This window comes from Heloderma suspectum, chromosome 16, assembly GCF_057233095.1.
Source record: "Heloderma suspectum isolate Gila_16-S chromosome 16, 16-S_ref, whole genome shotgun sequence".
Classification (NCBI taxonomy): domain Eukaryota; kingdom Metazoa; phylum Chordata; class Lepidosauria; order Squamata; family Helodermatidae; genus Heloderma; species Heloderma suspectum.
The window spans coordinates 21,719,603-21,741,726 of record NC_139473.1 but is presented as its reverse complement, the minus strand read 5'-3'; the positions used below and the strand labels follow the sequence as shown (position 1 = coordinate 21,741,726).

General features: G+C 47.4%; 1 protein-coding gene across 1 annotated transcript in view; it reads right to left on the bottom strand.

The window, feature by feature from the left end:
• Positions 1-19,563, bottom strand: part of LOC146335070 (myeloperoxidase-like) — a 39,482-nt gene extending 19,919 nt beyond the window's left edge. The window contains exons 1-6 of the mRNA XM_084823014.1: positions 19,488-19,563; positions 18,722-18,818; positions 10,675-10,850; positions 10,273-10,396; positions 8,736-8,865; positions 100-303 (exon numbers count right to left, since the gene is read on the bottom strand). Of these exons, the coding sequence (XP_084679140.1) occupies positions 100-303; positions 8,736-8,865; positions 10,273-10,396; positions 10,675-10,850; positions 18,722-18,818; positions 19,488-19,563 (807 nt within the window). The remainder of the gene's footprint in view (positions 1-99; positions 304-8,735; positions 8,866-10,272; positions 10,397-10,674; positions 10,851-18,721; positions 18,819-19,487) is intronic.
• Between the last annotated feature and the right edge of the window lie 2,561 nt (positions 19,564-22,124).

Sequence of the window (22,124 nt, the reverse complement as noted above, 5' to 3'; positions counted from 1 at the left end):
TTCTGCACCAGCTGCAACTTCTGAACCATATTCAAGGGTACCCCCACTACACTTGTTCCCCTCACCCTAAGATTCTCATAAGGCAGAGCTTTCCGTTACCTTGATTGGGAAGCATGGGGGTGCGTAGTTGCAACTGGTATTACACTCAACCTTTTTATTCTGGATGCTGGTTTCGGTCTTAAGGGCTGAATCCGTGTCGTGGTCGACCCACTGGCCCCAGTGCATGAAGGCCAGAGAGCGCTCCTCATCGGCCTGGATGTTCTCATTGGTGGTGGTGATGATCTTGTTGGAAACGCTCCGCACCTGCGAGGGGTGAAGCACCTGTGGGCCACAACTCCAGAAATCCCCCAGCAGCACCACCAAGGGAACTGCGACCCCCTCCCACCCAGTGGGCAATAGTCCCATGGAATCGTGAGTGGTAGCAGCTTGCTAGGCCCATGGTAAACAATGTGGTGCCCTCCAGATGTTTAGGACTGCAACTCACACAATCCCTGGCCACTGCCCCCGTTGACTGGGGCTGATGGGAGTTGTAGTCCAAGCACATCTGGATTGCACCAGGTTGACTACACCTGCTCTAGGCTCACAGGCACAGCTGGGGAGAAAGAAGGGTCTTTCCTAGCCCTGCCGCTAGATCCTCTCTTCACTGGAAATGGTGGGGAATGGATCCTGGGGCCTTCTCCAGGGAAAGCACAGGTTTTCTCCCACTAAGCTACAGCCTCCCTGCAAAACAGATGTGTTCAGAGGAAACTGCCTTATACTGGGTCAGACTATGGGCCCATTTAGCCCAGTACTGTCGACAGTGCCACCATTTTATTTATTTCTTTAAATTTCTTTTTCTTGTAACATACATACACTTTCATACCAGTGGGAATCTGTTGTTAAACTCCAGTAAATAGAGGACAAGGCACAGGCTATCCCAGTACCATCAGAAAGCTAGAAACATAAAGGGAATAGAGACGATGGAAAGAAAAGACTCTGCAGTGGTGGTGACCTGCAAGGTCTGTGCAATGTTTGTTTTTCTGCCTGAGATCAACATGGCCAACACATGCAACAAGTGCAAGTTGATCATGTGGAAGAAAAAGTAAGAGGACTGGGGCAGTGAGTGTTGACCCTCCAAGGAATAAGAGAACACGAAGAGTTCTTGGACATAATGGTGGAACTGCAGCAGCAAAGTGAAGAAGCTAGAAGAGCAACAGCAAGCTGAAGCAGAAGAGGGAAATTGAAGTAGCGCATACTCCATGGAAAAGGGTGACAGTTAGGAGCAGAAGAACTGGAAGCCACTCTGCACCCATGGAAGTATGGAACTATGGAACTGTTTCCAGGTACTAGAGGATGAGACTGGAGGACAGCCTGCAGAGGAAGAATTACAGGGGAACCTGCATGAGAGTGAGCAAGAGGATGAAGGTCAGCCAAGCAGAAGCAATGAAACCCAGGCCTACAACAACAACAAGAGAAGAGTGGTAGTAGTGGGAGACTCCTTGCTGCGTGGGATTGAAACCAAAGTATGTCTTGAAGACCCATGGACTCGCTAGGTACAATGTCTCCTGGGATGACAGATTAGAGACGTGACTGAAGGGTTGCCTACACTCATGAAGCCCACTGACAGGTATCCCTTTCTTCTCATCCATGTGGGAACAAATGATACCGCCAAGCAGAGCTACAAAGAAATCACGTCAGACTTTGAAGCTTTGGGAAGGAAACTCAAGAACTCTGGGGCCCAGATAGTTTTCTCATCCATCCTTCCAGTAGTTAGAAGAGGGATAGAAAGGGAAAGGAAAATACTCCGGGTGAATGACTGGCTACGAAGGTGGTGCCGGTGCGAGAGATTTGGATTCTGGGACCACGGGCTATACTTCCCGGAAGATGGACGGTTGGCAAGGGACGGGTTGCACCTCAGAAAGGCTGGGAAGAATGTGTTTGGCCACAACATAAAGAACTTCATCAGGAGGGCTTTAAACTGAATCCTACGGGGGAGGGAGACGTAAAATGTGGGGTAACAATGGGCGAAGGCTCATGCACCACAACGGAGAGAACAGCTCTAATAGCACCCAATAACAGTCTTCACAAACATGTAGGAAAAAAGCCAGACTATAAAGCACATGGTCTTCGATGTCTATATACTAAATGCCCAGAGTATATAAACAGAATGAACGTGAACTCTTAATACAGGAGGGAAATTATGACTTGATATAACTGAGGCTTGGTGGGATGACTCTCATGACTGGAATACAGCAATTGAAGGATATAACTCGTTCAAAAAGAACAGGAGGAACAGAAAGGGAGGTGGGGTTGCACTATATGTTAAAAATACTTATCTCTGCACAGAAGTACAGGAGGATGAGCTTAAAATAAATTTATGGGTTAAAATAAATGCAGCAATGAATAAAAGGAACATGGTGGTCGGAGTCTATTACCGGCCACCCAATCAAGGAGAAGACGAGGATGAAACTTTTGAAAAGCAAATAGCCAATGTTTCAAGGAAGCATGATGTAGTAGTAATGGGGGACTTCAATTTCCCCGATATTTGTTGGGAGACAAATTCTGCAAAACATGGCCCCTCCAGGAAATTCCTGACTTGTGATGCTGATAACTTCCTCCTACAGAAAGTGGAGGACGGAACTAGAGGATCGGCTATCCTTGAATTGATCCTAACCAACAGCAATAACTTAGTGGATTAAGGGCTCCTTCACACTGAGCTTTTATCCTGTGATTGAGAGTCCTCCTTCACGGAAGTTTGCGGGCTCTTTACATGATGCCATGATCATTCAAGGCATCTCCTGTACTAAATGCCCTTTGTTCTGTTCTTAAACAAATCGCAAATAATAAACTATCAAATTACCCTGTTGTGTTCCGCTTCAGTTTCCTCCATGAAAAGAGTAAAAGCAGCAAGAAGAGGAGCGAGATCAATGAAAGATAATGGAAGATGGGGAAAAGGAGGGGGAAGGGGGTGGGGGGAAAGGAAGCAAATGAAAAAGGGAGTTGTTGTGATCCTGCTTTTAAAATGGAAGCAGAAAGCCCCGTTTTAAATGCAGGATTTTAGGCTGGCGAACTCAAATGGACAGGCATGGGCGAATTTAATTCAGGTGACCATCATATCTACTACTGCGGGCAAGAATCCCTTAGAAGAAATGGAGTAGCACTCATAGTCAACAAAAGGGTGGGAAAAGCAGTACTGGGGTACAATCTCAAAAACGATAGAATGATCTCAGTACGAATCCAAGGCAAACCATTCAACATCACAGTAATTCAGGTCTATGCCCCAACACTGAGGCTGAAGAAGCTGAGGTTGATCGGTTCTATGAAGACCTACAAGACCTTCTAGAACTAACACCAAAAAAGATGTCCTCTTCATCATAGGGGATTGGAATGCTAAAGTAGGAAGTCAAGAAATCACCGGGATAACAGGCAGGCATGGCCTTGGTGGACAAAATGAAGCAGGACAAAGGCTAATAGAGTTTTGCCAAGAGAACACGCTGATCATAGCGAACACTCTTCCAACAGCACAAGAGACAACTCTACACATGGACATCACCAGATGGTCAATATCGAAATCAGATTGATTATGTCCTTTGCAGCCAAAGATGGAGAAGCTCTATACAGTCAGTAAAAACAAGACCTGGAGCTGACTGTGGCTCAGATCATGAGCTTCTTGTTGCAAAATTTCGGCTTAAATTGAAACACATAGGGAAAACCACTAAACCATTCAGGTATGACCTAAATCATATCCCTGATGAATATACAGTGGAGGTGAGGAATAGATTTCAGGGATTAGACCTGATAGACAGAGTGCCTGAGGAACTATGGACGGAGGTCCGTAACATTGTTCAGGAGGCAGCAACGAAATCCATCCCCAAGAAAAAGAAATGCAAGAAAGCAAAGTGGCGGTCTGATGAGGCTTTACAAGTAGCTGAGGAAAGAAGGGAAGCGAAAAGCAAGGAAGAAAGGGGAAGATATATCCAACGGAATGCAGAGTTCTAGAGAATAGCAAGGAGAGACAAGAAGGCCTTCTTAAATGAACAATGCAAAGAAATCGAGGAAAACAACAGAATGGGAAAGACTAGAGATCTCTTCAAGAAAATTGGAGATCTCAAGGGAACATTGTGTGCAAAGACAGGCATGATAAAGGACAAAGAAGGCAGGGACCTCACAGAAGCAGATAAGATTAAGAAGAGGTGGAAAGAAGACACAGAAGAACTATACAGGAAAGATCTGAATGTCCCTGATAGCCATGATAGTGCAGTCACTGAACTTGAGCCAGACATCCTCGAGAATGAAGTCAAGTAGGCCTTAGGAAGCATTACTAACAACAAAGCTAGCAGAGATGACAGTCTTCCAGCTGAGCTATTTAAGATCCTAAAAGATGATGCTGTTAAAGTGCTGCACTCAATATGCCAACATATTTGGAACACTTAACAGTGGCCGCAAGCCTGGAAAAATTCAGTTTACATTCCAATTCCAAAGAAGGGCAACACCAAAGAGTGTTCAAACTACTGCAAAATTGCGCTCATTTCACATGCCAGCAAGGTGATGCTCAAAATCCTACAAGTTAGGCTTCAGCAGTATGCGAACCAAGAACTACCGGAAGTACAAGCTGGGTTTCGAAGAGGCAGAAGAACTAGAGATCAAATCGCCAACATTCGCTGGATCGTGGAGAAAGCAAGAGAATTCCAGAAAAACATCTATTTCTGCTTCACTGACTACACTAAAGCCTTTGATTGTGTGGATCACAACAAACTGTGGCAAATTCTGAAAGTGATGGGAGTACCAAACCACCTCACCTGTCTCCTGAGAAACCTGTACGAGGGCCAAGAAGCAACAGTAAGAACCAGACATGGAACAACTGATTGGTTCAAAATTGGGAAAGGAGTACGACAAGGCTGCATATTGTCACCCTGCTTATTTAACTTATATGCAGAGTACATAATGAGAAATGCCGGGTTGGATGAATCACAGGTCGGAATTAAGATTGCCGGGAGAAATATCAACAACCTCAGATACGCAGACGATACCACCCTAATGGCAGAAAGCAAAGAGGATCTCAAGAGCCTCTTGTTGAGGGTGAAAGAGGAGAGTGCAAAAGCTGGTTTGAAACGCAACATTAAAAAAACTAAATCATGGCATCTGGCCCTATCACTTCCTGGCATATAGAAGGGGAAGAAATGGAAGCAGTGACAAATTTTACTTTCTTGGGCTCCAAGATCACTGCAGACGGTGACTGTAGCCATGACATTAAAAGACGCCTGCTCCTTGGGAGGAAAGCTATGGCAAACCTAGACAGCATAGTAAGAAGCAGAGATATCACCTTGCTGACAAACGTCCGTCTAATCAAAGCTATGGTTTTCCCAGTAGTAATGTATGGCTGTGAGAGCTGGACTATAAGGAAGGCTGAGCGCCGAAGAATTGATGCTTTCGAACTGTGGTGCTGGAGAAGACTCTTACGAGTCCCCTGGACTGCAAGGAGGTCCAGTCAGTCAATCCTAAAGGAAATCAACCCTGAGTGCTCATTGTAAGGACAGATACTGAAGCTGAAGCTCCAATATTTTGGCCACCTAATGCGAAGAGAAAACTCTCTGGAAAAGACCCTGATGCTGGGAAAGACTGAAGGCAAAAGGAGAAGGGGACGGCAGAGGATGAGATGGCTAGATAGCATCACCGATGCAATGAATATGAACTTGAGCACGCTCCGGGAGAGTGCGCAGGACAGGAAGGCCTGGCGTGCTATGGTCCATGGGGTCACAAAGAGTCGGACACGACTGAATGACTGAACAACAACAACAAATGTATGGCTGTGAGATAAGGAAGGCTGAGCGCCATAAGGAAGGACTATAAGGAAGGCTGAGCGCCAAAGGATTGATGCTTTCGAACTGTGGTGCTGGAGAAGACTCTTACGAGTCCCCTGGACTGCAAGGAGGTCAAATCAGTCAATCCTAAAGGAAATCAACCCTGAGTGCTCATTGGAAGGACAGATCCTGAAGCTGAAACTCAAATATTTTGGCCACCTAATGCGAAGAGAAAACTCTCTGGAAAAGACCCGGATGCTGGGAAAGACTGAAGGCAAAAGGAGAAGTGGACAGCAGAGGATGAGATGGCTAGATAGCATCACCGATGCAATGAATATGAACTTGAGCACGCTGCAGGAGAGAGCACAGGACAGGAAGGCCTGGCGTGCTATGGTCCATGAGGTCAGGAAGAGTCGGACTCGACTGAACGACTGAACAACAGAAAAGCCCAAAGTAGCAGTTATGGGAATTCTGGGGGGAAATGACCATGTTATATTTGAGTTCTAGGTTTTAAAGGAAGCAAAAGCTGAGTGTAGCCAAACGCGTACCCTGAATTTTAAGAAAGCCAATTTTAATAAACTCAGAACAATGATAAGTAAGGTCCCATGGCAAGCAACTCTAATGAGAAAAGGAGTCCAAGATGGGTAGGAGGTTTTTAAAAAGGAAATTCTCAAGGCACAATTACAAACAATTCCAACACACACACAAAAAAGGCAGAAGACAACAGAAGAAGCCAATGTGGCTTCACAAAAAGCTTAGGGATGACCTGAAAACAAAAAAGGACACATATAGGAAGTGGAAAGAAGGCCAAGCAACAAAGGAAGAGTAGAGGCAGGTAGCACAGAATTGCAGGGATGGCGTCAGGAAGGCTAAAGCGGAGAACCAGCTGCGGTTAGTGAGGGATGCTAAAAGCAACAAAAAGGCTTTCTTCAGATACGTGCATAGTAAAAGGCAGAGGAAAGAAATGGTGACTCAACTACTAAATAAGGATGGCAAAATGATAACAGATGACAAAGAAAAGGCAGAAGTGCTCAATTCCTACTTCAGCTCAGTCTTCTCCCGAAAGAGGGTCTATGACCCCCCTGGCAAAGGCAAACTACGGGATGAACGGGCAGGATTGCAGCTCGAGACTGATAGGCATATGGTGAAGGAACGCCTAATTACTTTGAATGAGTTCAAATCTCCAGGGCCAGATGAACTGCATCCTAGAGTCATAAAGGAACTGGCAGAAGAACTCTCAGAACCACTGTCTATTATCTTTGAGAAATCATGGAGGACGGGGGAAGTGCCAGATGACTGGAGGAGGGCTAACGTTATCCCTATCTTCAAAAGGGTAAAAAGGAGGAACCTGGGAACTACAGACAATCTGACATCAATCCCTGGGAAAATTCTGGAGCAGATGATAAAGCAATCCATCTGGAAGCACCTTATCATAGAATCATAGAATAGTAGGGTTGGAAGGGGCCTACAAGGCCATTGAGTCCAACCCCCTGCTCAGTGCAGGAATCCAAGTCAGAGCATCCCTGACAGATGGCTGTCCTGCCTCATCTTGAATGCCTCCAGTATGGGAGAGCCCACCACCTCCCTAGGTAATTGGTTCCATTGTCATATTGCTCTAACAGTCAGGAAGTTTTTCCTGATGTTCAGCCGGAATCTGGCTTCCTGTAACTTGAGCCCATTATTCCGTGTCCTGCACTCTGGGATGATCAAGAAGAGATCCTGGCCTTCTTCTCTGGGACAACCTTTCAAGTACTTGAAGAGTGCTATCATATCTCCTCTTCTCAAGGCTAAGCATTCCCAGTTCTTTCAGTCTCTCTTCATCGGGCTTTGTTTCCAGTCCCCTGATCATCTTTGTTGCCCTCCTCTGAACCCTCTCCAGTTTGTCTGCATCCTTCTTCAAGTGTGGTGCCCAGAACTGGACACAGTACTCCAGATGAGGCCTAACTAGTGCTGAGTAGAGGGGAACTAGTACTTCCCGGGATTTGGAAGCTATGCTTCTATTCATGCAGCCCAAAATAGCATTTGCCTTTTTTGCAGCCACATCACATTGTTGGCTCATATTCAGCTTGTGATGGACAACAATTCCAAGATCTTTCTCGCTTGTAGTGTGGTTGAGCCACGTATCCCCCGTCTTGTAACTGTGCATTTGGTCTCTTTTTCCTAGGTGCAGAACTTGGCACCTTGAAAACAATGCAGTGATTACTCGAAGCCAACATGGATTTGTCAAGAACAAATCCTGCAAGACGAATCTGATCTCATTTTTTGATCAGTTAACCTCCTTTGTGGACTGTGGGAATGCTGTGGACATAATATACCTCAAATTCAGCAAAGCTTTTGACAAAGTGCCCCATGATATCCTGATGAGCAAACTAGTTCAAAGTGGGATAGTTGAAACAATGATCAGGTGGATCCACAGTTGGCTACAGGATCTGACTCAAAGAGTGCTTCTCAATGTGATCTTCTCAAACTGGGGAGAGGTAACGATCAGGGTACTGCAGGGCTCAGTCCTGGGCCCAGTGCTCTTCAACATTTTTATTAATGATTTGGAGAAGGAGATGCAGGAAGTGCTGATCAAATTTGCAGATGACACAAAATTGGGCGGGATTAATACCTTGGAAGACAGAAACAAAATCCAAAGTGATCTTGATAGACTGGAGCACTGGGCAGAAAACAAGAGAATGAAATGTAATAGGGATAAATGCCAAGTTCTGCCCAGACAGTCGGTAGACGATGGGTAGCTGGCGTGAAGGCGGCGTGGCCATCTGGGGACCCCAGGAGGGCTGGATTGGGGCCCCCGTCCTGACCTCTCCTACGGCCATGTGCTGATCGCCACGTCGCCCCCACAAGTCAGGCCCAACGGCTCCCCACCGACCCACAGCCCTCTGTCCGGTTCCACCCTAATGCTGCTCCTCCAGAAGTTGCCCCGAGCTCTTACCCGGAGCCCCCAGCTCTTACCAGCGGGAGGGGATGTCCGTTGTACAGCTGGCCTGCAATCAAGCCCTTCGGAAGAGACACCCCGTCCTCGTACTCCGCCGGAAGCCAGCGGGCGTAGCCATGGTTGGACGCCCCAAAGTGCGGGTGCTCCCTAGAACGGGAAGGGAAGGGAAGGGAGGGGCGTGCATCGCAGCAGAAGGGGAGGAGCCCTGAGGGTGGACCAGACCACGGGGCCATCTCACCCGGCATCCTGTTCACACAGTGGCCAACCAGCTGCCCACGGGAGACCCGCAAGCAGGACCGGAGTGCCCAAGCACCTCCCGCCCATGGTCCCCGGCAACTGGTGTCACAGACACACTGCCTCTGCTCCTGGAGGTGGCACAGAGCCATCAAGACCAGCAGCCAGTGGTAGCCTTACAATGCAATCCTATGCATGTTTAGACAGAAAAAAGGACTCCCAACATGCCCCAGCTGGGAGGTGGCTGGCAGGGGCATGCTGGGAGTTATAGGACTTTTTTCTGTCTAAACATGTCTAGGATTGTGCCCTTAGAGGACATGCATGTGGAAATCCTTCCCCCCGTCATGCCTGGGGGTTCTTTTGCAAGTTGCTTGAGGAATCCCAATGCTATTTGCACTTGCAGATTCCAATACAAAACGACCTGATCCGCAGTTCACGGGCTAATCTGTGGACTGGAGCTCAGCCATCCACCAGATTTCGGGCTTCTCTGAACTTTAAAATGCCGTTTATTTGTTTAATGATTCACAATTGATTTGCATTTATTCGTAACATATTAGGAGTATTTCTATACTGCCTTTTCCCAAATGTCACCAAGGCGGCGTACAATAATTCAAATAAAAACAGTCTAAAATAATAAAAGATCATGTGTGTCTGTCTATCCGACCACTCGTACCAAAGCTCCAGGACCATGAAACCTAGACGCTGGAAACCGGGCATGTGTACTAAGGGAGGCCTAAGGATGTGCACAGCAGGGTTAATTGTTTTTAATGCATTGATTTTAATTAATTGGAATGTGTTTCTGCGTTTGAAGCCTGCAGTAACAACTTCAGTCACTAGATGACAGACTTCCCTAACCAGTGCATAGCCTTGCAGATGTCCATAGAGTTTGAAGCCAGGGAAGGTTAGAAGGTCGAGGGACAAGGATATATGCCTGCCCCCTACCCTCTACTGTGAGATAGCAGCCCCTCAGGGAAATAGAGCAGACAGAGCCCACCCGTAAGGGGCAATGGGGTGCCCCATAACAGGGGCTGTGCCTAGGCCCACCAACTGGCATGGCTTCACTCAGACGGGGCAGGCATAACATGTCCACTTCTGACAGCTGCATAACTGGAGTCAGAGGCCACAATATATCAAATTATGGGTTCTTCTAATCTGGGCAAAGCCGGGTCCATTTGCTCGTAACACATAAAAACATGACAACAATAAATCCATATCCAAACAGCACAGAAACAACATTAAACACTTTCGTCTCAATGCAGTTCGCTAAGCAAAACCACCAAGCGGTTCTGTGTGAATCGGGCTACAGTGACGGGTCCTTACCTGTTGTTGCATTCTCCAGTGATGGTCCGGTAAGGGCTGCTCTCCGGACACCTGACTTGGCGGATCACGTAGTCACAACCCGTCAGCCTGAAGATGATGTCCTTGTGCTTGCTGCTTAGGACATCTAAATGAGAAATCCATCAAAAACAAAACATTGTCGCGCAGATGTTGCCTTCCTTTTGCAAACAATGCCCGATGGATGGTTTTTCTTTTAAAGAAGTTACATTTAAGGAGGAAAAATATGTTGCCTAAATTCTGTGAGATTAAAGAGAAGGAGGAGCTGGAGGAGGAATCTGACTTCTTTTTGAGCATAATAAGAGGCTAGTCCTCCAGGGCTCCCATGAACTGGGATGTTTTTAAAACCAGCTACTGAAGCTTTTACTTGATTAATCCAGATGATACCTGTGATGTTTAACTCTCCTGGCCATGTCTTCTGCAACTTCGTCTTCAGGAGGTCCAAAGTCATCTCCATGTAACTTGCAGCTCGGGCTGCAGTCCTGGCTCCTGCTACTGGCTCCTTTAAACGTTTCAGAAAATCATAGGGCGAGACGTGGCCCTTGTTCAAGTTTGCCTTTGCTCTGGAAAGAGAAGTACAAGGAGATGGCAACACAGTGGCTAGAAAATGTTCAACGTTGTCTGAACAAGCGTTGCTAAGGGTGAGTTTATGCCATGCGTTTTTAAGAACCAACAACAGGGAAACTTCATCCAAAGGAGAGAAACCATTTTCACCCTTCCATGTTTCCTGAGAAACTGTACTGTCCCTCCTCCTCCTCTGGGGTAGCGGGGTCAGCCTGTTGTTGCTAGGGGCTATTGTGCCCCGACATTTTTTTTTTTGCTTCAGCAAACCTTGGAGCTTCCCTGAGATGCCGACACACCCCTCTCGTTTCTCAGTGGGCCCCGTTTTGACCACATTGCCTTTGGCGTGCAGTGCCTAAGTTTGCTATTAGAGGGAGCGATGATGGATAGAACATCCATTACATTATATGATAATGTTATAAAGTTAGAAAACATTATTTAAAACATTACAGCATTATAAAGTTATAAATCATACAAGGTATATAACATTATAATACATTGAAAAAGTGTTTTTGTAATTATGATGCATTTTAATCTTTGCTTTGTAAACCACTTAGAGATATTTTTTAGATATGGTTTATAAATCTGTTGGAAAACCTACAGTGATTCATGAGTTATGGTTGAGCTGAACACACAAAAACTGGGAAATCAGTTGTTCACCCATAATGCCAGCCCCCTTTCAAACCACAATGTGCCTCGGGCAAAGGGACCAGCACGTGTGTGGCAAGTGATGAAGGGCGGGAGCCCACTGGAATGCACACGGGACTATTGAACCACAGGGCTCCGGGACCTCTCAGCCAGCAGCCTGAGTGCTCGGACCTGTGAGATACCTATTATTTATTCATTATTTATTTATTTACAATATTTATATACCGCTCCACATCAAAGATTTTGGAGTGGTGAACAACAAGATAAAAGAATAACACACCACATTAAAACAATTAATTCTTCGAGCGAACAGGGGGAGCAAACAGGAGTTGGCCAGGGGAGTTGCAGTGGTTGAAGAGACAAAGGAGACAAAGGAGACAGAGGCTAAGAGGTAAGTGGGTTGCAGGAAGCCCAGGGCGCTGCCCTTTATCCTTCTGACTGGCTGTGAGCTCACCAGGAGCTTCTGAGAGCTCCAACTGAATTGGAGGGGTGTGGCCTGAGTACTCCTAGCAGCTGACTGGGCGGGAAGCTTCAGTCTGTTTCCCGCCTCCCAGCTGAGCAGAGCAGAGCAGAGCAAGCTGCTCCAGCTGGTCCAGGGACTACAGAAGCAGGCAAGCTCCCAGAGAGCGAGCGAACAGAGCGAGCGGACAGGGGGAGCAAACAGGAGTTGGCCAGGGGAGTTGCAGTGGTTGAAGAGACAAAGGAGACAAAGGAGACAGAGGCTAAGAGGTAAGTGGGCTGCAGGAAGCCCAGGGCGCTGCCCTTTATCCTTCTGACTGGCTGTGAGCTCACCAGGAGCTTCTGAGAGCTCCAACTGAATTGGAGGGGTGTGGCCTGAGTACTGCCAGCAGCTGACTGGGCGGGAAGCTTCAGTCTGTTTCCCGCCTCCCAGCTGAGCAGAGCAGAGCAGAGCAAGCTGCTCCAGCTGGTCCAGGGACTACAGAAGCAGGCAAGCTCCCAGAGAGCGAGCGAACAGAGCGAGCGAACGGGGGGAGCAAACAGGAGTTGGCCAGGGGAGTTCGGCAGGGGAGGTCAAGGGGGAGGCCCCTAACATTTATTTTTATTTATTTTTTATTTTTTATTTTATTTTTTTACTAACTTTTTTTCATTTATTTGTCTTGTAACACACACTTTCACACCAGTGGGACTCTGCTTTTAACCTCTACTGAGTAGAGGAGCAGGCACAGGCTAGTCTAGAACAATCACAAAGCTAGACACAAAAAGGGAAAAGAGCCTATGGAAGGACAAGACTCTCCAGTGGTGGTGACCTGCAAGGTGTGTGCAATGTTTGTTTTCTTGCCTGAGAACAACATGGCCTACACCTGCAACAAGTGCAAGTTGATCACGCTGCTGGAGGAAAAAGTAAGTGGACTGGAGCGGCGACTGTCAACCCTCCGGGGAATAAGAGAACACGAAGAGTTCTTGGACAGAATGGGGGAACTACAGCAGCAAAGGGCAGACCACAAGCTTGAAGAGCAACAGCAAGATGAGGCAGTGGGAAATGCTGAGGTGAAGAAAAATGGAGTAGAGGATACTCCTTGGAAAACGGTGACAGTTAGGAGAAGAAGAACTAGACGCCACTCTGCACCAGTGGAAGCGGTGGAGCTGTGGAACCGATTCCAGGTACTTGCGGATGAGACTGGAGGACAGCCTGCAGAGGAAGAATCACAGGGGAACCTGCATGAGAGTGAGCAAGAGGCTAAAGGTCAGTCAAACAGAGGCGATGAAACCCAGGCCTACAAGAAGAAGAAGAGAAGAGTGGTAGTAGTGGGAGACTCCTTGCTGCGTGGGATCGAGACCCAAGTATGTCGCGAAGACCCGTGGACTCGCCAGGTATGTTGTCTCCCGGGAGGACAGATTAGAGACGTGACTGAAAGGTTGCCTGCACTCATAAAGCCCACTGACAGGTATCCCTTTCTTCTCATCCATGTGGGAACAAATGATACCGCCAAGCGGAGCTACGAAGAGATCACGTCAGACTTTGAAGCTTTGGGAAGGAAACTCAAGAACTTTGGGGCCCAGATAGTTTTCTCATCCATCCTTCCAGTAGTTAGAAGAGGGATAGAAAGGGAACGAAAAATACTCCGGGTGAATGACTGGCTACGAAGGTGGTGCCGACGAGAGAGATTTGGATTCTGGGACCACGGGCTATACTTCCTGGAAGATGGGCTGTTGGCTAGGGATGGGTTGCACCTCACAAAGGCTGGGAAGAATGTGTTTGGCCACAGCATGAAGAACTTCATCAGGAGGGCTTTAAACTGAATCCTACGGGGAAGGGAGATGTAATGTTGGGGGTAACAATGGACGTAGGCGCATGCACTGCAACGGAGAGAACAGCTCTGATAGCGTCCAATAATAGTCTTCAGACACAGGTAGGAAGAAAGCCAGACTATGAAGCACATGGTCTTCGATGTCTATATACTAATGCCCAGAGTATGGGAAACAAACAGAACGAACTTGAACTCTTAATACAGGAGGGAAATTATGACTTGATAGGTATAACTGAGACTTGGTGGGATGACTCTCATGACTGGAATACAGCAGTTGAAGGATATAACTTGTTCAAAAAGAACAGGAGGAACAGAAAGGGAGGCGGGGTTGCACTGTATGTGAAAAATACATATCTCTGCACAGAAATACAGGAGGAGGAGCTTGGTAGCCCCATCGAGAGCATCTGGGTTGAAATAAATGGAGCAAAGAATAAAAGGAACCTGGTGGTCGGAGTCTACTACCGGCCACCCAATCAAGGAGAAGACAAGGATGAAACTTTTGAAAAGCAAATAGCCAATGTTTTAAGGAAGCATGATGTAGTAGTAATGGGGGACTTCAATTTCCCCGATATTTGTTGGGAGACAAATTCTGCAAAACATGGCCCCTCCAGGAAATTCCTGACTTGTGTGGCGGATAACTTCCTCCTACAGAAAGTAGAGGAAGGAACTAGAGGATCGGCTATCCTTGACTTGATCCTAACCAACAGAGATGACTTAGTGGATAAAGTAGCAGTTACAGGAACTCTGGGGGAAAGCGACCATGTTGTACTTGAGTTCTTGGTTCTAAGGGAAGCAAAAGCCGAGTGTAGTCAAACGCGTACCCTGGATTTTAGGAAAGCTGATTTTAATAAACTCAGAACAATGATCAGTAAGGTCCCATGGCAAGCAATGCTAGCGAGAAAAGGAGTCCAAGATGGGTGGGAGCTTTTAAAAAAGGAAATTCTCAAGGCACAATCACAAACAATTCCAACAAGAAGAAAAGGTGGAAGACAACAGAAGAAGCCAATGTGGCTTCACAAAAAGCTTAGGGATGACCTGAAAACAAAAAAGGACACATATAGGAAGTGGAAAGAAGGCCAAGTAACAAAGGAAGAGTACAGGCAGGTAGCACAGAATTGCAGGGATGGCGTCAGGAAGGCTAAAGCGGAGAACGAGGTGAGGTTAGCGAGGGATGCTAAAAACAACAAAAAGGCTTTCTTCAGCTACGTGCATAGTAAAAGGCAGAGGAAAGAAATGGTTGTTCAGCTATTAAATAAGGATGGCAAAATGATAACAGAGGACAAAGAAAAGGCAGAGGTGCTCAATTCCTACTTTGGCTCAGTCTTCTCCCAAAAGAGGGTCTATGACCCCCCTGGCAAAGGCGAAGTACAGGCTGAAGGGGCAGGATTGCAGCTTGAGATCGACAGGCATATGGTCAAGGAACACCTCATTACTTTGAATGAGTTCAAATCTCCAGGGCCAGATGAACTGCATCCTAGAGTCATAAAGGAACTGGCAGAAGAACTCTCAGAACCGCTGTCTATTCTCTTTGAGAAATCATGGAGGACCGGGGAAGTGCCAGATGACTGGAGGAGGGCTAACGTTGTCCCTATCTTCAAAAAGGGTAAAAAGGAGGAACCTGGGAACTACAGACCAGTCAGTCTGACATCAATCCCTGGGAAAATTCTGGAGCAGATCATAAAGCAATCCATCTGGAAGCACCTTGACAACAATGCCGTGATTACTCGAAGCCAACATGGATTTGTCAAAAACAAGTCCTGCCAGACAAATCTGATCTCATTTTTTGATCAAGTCACCTCCCTTGTAGACCGTGGGAATGCTGTAGACATCATATACCTCGACTTCAGCAAAGCTTTCGACAAAGTGCCCCATGATATCCTGATGAGCAAACTAGCTCAAACTGGGCTAGATGAAACAACGATCATGTGGATCCACAGTTGGCTACAGAATCGGACTCAAAGAGTGCTTATCAATGGGACCTTCTCAAGCTGGGGAGAGGTAACGAGTGGGGTACCGCAGGGCTCAGTCCTGGGCCCAGTGCTCTTCAATATTTTTATTAATGACTTGGAGGAGGAGGTGCAGGGAATGCTGATCAAATTTGCAGATGACACAAAATTGGGAGGGATAGCTAATACTTTGGAAGACAGAAACAAAATTCAAAGTGATCTGGATAGACTGGAGTGCTGGGCAGAAAACAACAGAATGGCATTTAATAGGGACAAATGCCAAGTTCTGCACCTAGGAAAAAGAAACCAAATGCACAGTTACAAGATGGGGGATACGTGGCTCAACCACACTACGAGCGAGAAGGATCTTGGAATTGTCGTCGATCACAAGCTGAATATGAGCCAACAATGTGATGTGGCTGCAAAAAAGGCAAATGCTATTTTGGGCTGCATTCATAGAAGCATCGCTTCCAAATCCCGGGAAGTACTAGTTCCCCTCTACTCAGCACTGGTTAGGCCTCATCTGGAGTACTGTGTCCAGTTCTGGGCACCACACTTTAAGAAGGATGCAGACAAGCTGGAGAGGGTTCAAAGGAGGGCAACAAAGATGATCAGGGGACTGGAAACAAAGCCCTATGAAGAGAGACTGAAAGAACTGGGCATGTTTAGCCTTGAGAAGAGAAGACTGAGGGGAGATATGATAGCACTCTTCAAGTACTTGAAAGGTTGTCACAGAGAAGAAGGCCAGGATCTCTTCTTGATCATCCCAGAGTGCAGGACACGGAATAATGGGCTCAAGTTACAGGAAGCCAGATTCCGACTGAACATCAGGAAAAACTTCCTGAGTGTCAGAGCAATACGGCAATGGAACCAATTACCTGGGGAGGTGGTGGGCTCTCCCACACTGGAGGCCTTCAAGACGAGGCTGGACAGCCATTTGTCAGGGATGCTCTGACTTGGATTCCTGCATTGAGCAGGGGGATGGACTCGATGGCCTTGTAGGCCCCTTCCAACCCTACTATTCTATGATTCTATGATTCTATGCCCTGAAAGGTGGCCAAGAAATGTTTTAAATAAAAAACATAAAAAAGAAACAGATTCTGAATTTAATAAACTGTGGCTGGTCACTCAAGGAAGGCCAAGTCATAGATGCCCCCTCATGCCTGGGGGAAACAGCTGATGGGAAGCCAGCAGTACAAGGGATAACAGTAACAGCCTCCACCCCATATCCCACTTCCCATTTGTTCCACCACCGCCTCCCCTGTGCCACTGTCAGCAATGAAGGGGATAGCAGCTTCGGCGCTGGTTGGCAGAGAGGAGGTTGGGATGTCATACCAGATAGAGAGAGGAACGCCAGTGCCCAGCACAACAAGTTAACAGTTTGGCCCCCACTGGGCTGCAGCAGCCCAGCAAGGGCAAACTGCCCACCCCCAGCCTCCACCCCATTTCTACGTCCCTATAAGAGTGCAGGAGTTCATTTCAAGCAGCTCCAGTCACTAGCTCCAGACGGTATGGGCTCATTGTTGATGCTAATAAGCCGTCAGTGGCCGAGGACTCATTTGTAGCGCTTGTAATTGGCTGGGGATGCAGTTTCAGCTGCAGCTTATCAAGCGATTGTTGAAGCCTCTTAGCTACTGCAATGAGAACTGCCCCTGCAATACCATATGGTGCTAGCAACTTCTGCTGATGGCACAAGACTGGGAGAGCCAGGAAAAACAGGGGGAGGGACAGGAGGGGCAGGCTGTGGGGGCCGTTATCCCCTGCAGCGGGGGTGCAGCCCAACGGGGGCCAAAGTGTTAACCCTCGTACTGCTGGTCACTGGCTGTGTCTGTATATCCCGGCTTCCTCTCTGCTAGCCGGCGCTCAGGCTGAAAACCCCTTCACTGCTTCAGGACTATAGGTAGCTCAGTCTTGAGGTACAGAGAGGGCTACAGAAGCAGACAGCCAGAGATGCCTAATCAACATGAAACGAGGGGCAGCTCTGACTGGGCATGTATAATAGGTATCTGACAGGTCCGAGCACTCAGGCTGCTGACTGATAGGTCCCGGAGCCCTGGGGTTCAACAGTCCCGTGTACGGTCCCAGTGGGCTCCTGCCCTTCGTCACCTGCCACACACATGCTGGTCCCTTTGCCCGAGGCACGTTGTGGTTTGAAAGGGGGCTGACGTTATGGTTGGAAAAATGATTTCCCAGCTTTTGCGTGTTCAGCTCAACCCTAACTCACGGACCACTGCCAGTTTTGCCACTGATATCACAGGTTTTGTTAGGAAAGTTCTTAAGATCTGTCCTTGGTGCCCTCGTCCTGCTTCACTCCTGCGTCCCCACAAGTATAGCAGCACGGATATAAGAGCACAAAGGGGTGTGGAGACGCTGGTGTTTATCAACACTGGAGTTGTAAGAGACGTTTTCCCCACATTTAGAGCGTGGGGATACACCGGCCCACCCCCACACACAATGGGTTTGCTCAGAAGAATTCCATAATCATAACAGATTCCCCCTCCAAGGCCTAGTTCGTGCTGGGGGGGGGGGGCTGGGAGGGAGCCTGGAAGTGGGGGCTCCAGGCTGGGGGCACTGGTTTGGGGAGGCACTCATGCCTGGGTCTGCTGGGGGGGGCTCGTGCTAGGGATGGGTGTCTGGGGTTGGAGCTTGGTTGGGGGCTCCAGGCTGGGGGGGGCAGTTGGAGGGCAGTTTGGGGGGTTTGTACACAGGTTTATATGGATTGGGAGCTTATGCTTGGATCTGCACAGTGGGGGTTCTGGGGGAAATGTCTGGGGTGGGGGTGATGTCTGAGATGTGGGCGATGCCTGGGGTAGGGCCTCAGCAGGGGGGTTAGACTTTTTTGCCTCTTGTTTTGTTTTAGACTTATTCCTAAACCCGAACTGCGAGTTGCTTGAACTTCTTTGTCTCCCCAGGTCTGTGTTGGGTGAAAGGCAGTCCATAAATACAGTGAGGCAAGGGAGGGAAGAATGAATTATCGCTTCCCTGCAGTTTGACATGAAATAAGCTCACCTCTCTCTGGAGAACTTGTACGCTTCATCCACCAGCCGCTTGGCTTCATTAATGCTGCTTAAAAGGTCGGAATCCGTCATTTGCTCAGAGGGAACCGCTTCAAAAGAGAGAGGATGAAGAACATAAGAGGAGCCCTGCTGGCTCAGAGCAAAGGGCCAACAAGCCCAGTATCCTGTTTCCAACACAGGCCCTGTAGATTCCTCAATGGGAAACCAAGAAGAAGAGCATGCTGTTGATCTCCATCAACTGATAGCCAGGGATATGCTGCCTCTAAACATGGAGATTCCATTTCACTGCCAGGCCTAAGAGCTGGGGATTTCAGACCTCATCATCCTCTATGAACTTGTCTCATCCCCCGTGTAAAGCCATCTAGGCCATATACACTGGTGGCATTATATGACATCTAGGAGAGTCTTACCAAAAAAGCAACAGCATTTACCTCCCCCCTGACTTTTCTTTACACTAGCCCAGCCTGTCCAATGCTTACATTAAATCCTTCGTAGGACACCAAGAGCCTGAAGGTGGATCTTTGAGGGAGATGAGATTCATCTCCCTCAAAGATTTGCATAAATCTCCCCCCCTAAAAACATGCCCAAACTCTACAATACAAGACAGCCTGCCAGAAATGCAAAGATGGCTCCCACACAATTAGTTCCTCACACATACTTTAAAAAAATAAAAATCAGTGACTCCTTTCCTGAATCCCACCACGGATATTATGACCCTGAAAGGGGAACTGGAAGAGAAATAGCAATCGTGATGTTACCTTCCGAGGAAGATTCAGGAGCCAGCAAGAGGCCAAAAGCCAGCAAGAGGCGCAGCAATGCCATAACTCTCTCCATCTCTGAAAAGAAAAGGAAGGATTATTGGATTTTGAATTGGGCTGCAAGCTGTTCGGGGGCGGGGGGATAATAAACAGTTTTAGCACCCTGCAAATCTATTTACCAAAGAGTTAACTTAAGGTTCACACCATAAACCACAATCCCTTCTTAAAATTGCACACATCTCTCTCTCCCTAAAAAAGTAAAACATAAAAATCTCTTGTCTGTTATCCAGGCATTTTCATGTATGTTTCCTGAGCAAGGTTACTGACAAGCTTAAGGGAAGCTTTGCAAGACCTGAGCTGAAGGAACGTTTGCAAGGCCCAAAGTTCCTAGTTCAAAGCACATAGCAAAGCTTCAGTCTGACTCCCGTTTAGGGGCAAAACGCATGGTGCGTCATTGCTGTAATAAACCGGATTTCAACGCTTGTTTCTAATCCCAAGTCTTTGATATGCCTTGAAGAAATATCCGCATCAGTCATTCTTTTTTGTGGATTAAATATCCATTAGCCATTTAGGTCTGCAAGGCAGAAGCCGACCCCCAGATGCAGGACGTAACCTGGCCAGTAGATCCGTGGGAAAGAGCAAACAACGCAAACGTAGTGGGTTCAAGTGCCGTTCCTGGGGCCCACAGCCTCCAGAAGGGAAAGCTGGCTGCTTATGGGAAAGGGCATTGCACAGTAGGGGAGCATCTGTTTTGCTGCTGGTGTTGGCTAGTTTTTAAAGGTCCCAGTTTTGGTCCCTCACATCTCTAGTAAAAAGGTTCCCACTGGGAAAGACATCAGAACCACAGACCATGGAGAGTCAGTAGACAGTCCCGGGCTGGAGGGACGAAGGGCTCTGGGACTGCCAGTAGTCCGGTGGTAGAACACATGCTTTACATGCAAGAGGTCCCAGGTGCAACCCCCAGCCTCTAGAGTTCAAGATGTCCGGTAGAAGACCCTGGGGAGAGGCTGCTAGGAGATTGTTCTGGGCTAGATGGACCAAGCATCTCGCTAGGGATGGTGGAGAAATTCACATCTGAATGAGAACGGATCTAACATCACACTTTTTAACCAGAACTCGCACTTCTCCAAAATTCACCTTCAGTCAGGAACTGTGTCCAAAAATGTGTATATTAGGGAAAGTGCACACAAATATGCATATATTCATGAAAAATAACTTTTGAAAAGACATCACATTAGGAAAATTGCTTGCAAAACAGGTGTACATTAGTCAAAATTGAGTACACAAATGCATGTCTTGGGAGAAATACACACAAAAGTATGTACAAATTTTCATGCAAACCTCAAAAAAAAACCTTCGCAAAATTTGGGACGGATCAAATGTAAGATTGAGAAAATTCTCAAAGTCTGGGATGAACCGAATTTAAGACTGGAAAAACGAGGAACCGAAACAGATCAAACCATCCCTGCATCTAGCTAAGGATAAAGCAGATTCATTAGCTCCTAAGAACATAAGAAGCGCCCTGCTGGATCAGACCATCTAGCTCACACAGTGCCAACCAGATACCCAGGTTCTGGTATTATGAAAGAGGGAGAAAAATGTCTCCCTATCCACATTCACACCATGCACACTTTTGTACACCTCTCTCATGTCTCCCCCACTTGCCTTTTCCCCAGGCTAAACCATCCCAGCTGTAGTGATCTTCCCCCACAGGGGAGTTGCTCCAGCCCCTTGATCATTTTAGTTGCCCCTAAGGTGCAAGGTCCATCTAGTCCAGCATTCTGGTCACACAGTGGCCACCAGCGGCCCCAATGGGAAGCTCACGAGTAGGACATGAGTGGAACAGCACCCTCCCGCCCAAGTTCCCCAGCAACTGGTGTACATAGGCATGCTGCCTCTGGTACTGGAGGTGGCATAGAACCATCGGGACTAGTAGCCCTTGATAGCCTCCTCCTCCAGGAATCTGTCTAATCCCCTTTAAAGCCATCCAAGGTGGCGGTCATCTGTACATCTTGTGGTAGCGAATTCCATAGTTTAAGTCTGTGCTGTGTGAAGAAATTCTTCCTTTAATCTGTCCTGGATGTCCCACCCATCAGCTTCATGGGATGACCCCATTCGGTTCTAGCATGGTGAGAGGGAAAGAACAGAACCCAGTGTGGTGTAGAAAGCCAGGTCAACAGGCAAGCTGTAAGAATTAAAGAGAGGGGACATGGATCCATTTCTCAACAGCCAATCCATCCCCTGCCTGATCTAAGTGACAAGAAGGGTCCCAGAAGTCATCATAAGCCTCACCTGCTCTGCTCCAAGTTGTGGGATTTGCTGGGAACGGAGCCCTTTATAGTCTGATCAGCAAATGTGGGCAGATCCTTCATGGGAATAAGATGGAAGAGGAAAAAAAAATACCTTGGGTTGGGTGGGGCCAAGAGGAAATATTTGCTGACATCTTCTTGGATCAAACGTCGAGGATTCCCACTTCCTTGTTCTCGAGGGCTAGAAGGACTTTGTTGCACAGCACATAGTTGAATTATGGAATTTGCTAGTACAAGATGTAATGATGGCCATCAATTTGGATGCCTTTAAAAGGATAAATTTACGGAAGATAACGTTATCAATGGGTGGTAGCTTTGATGGCTATAT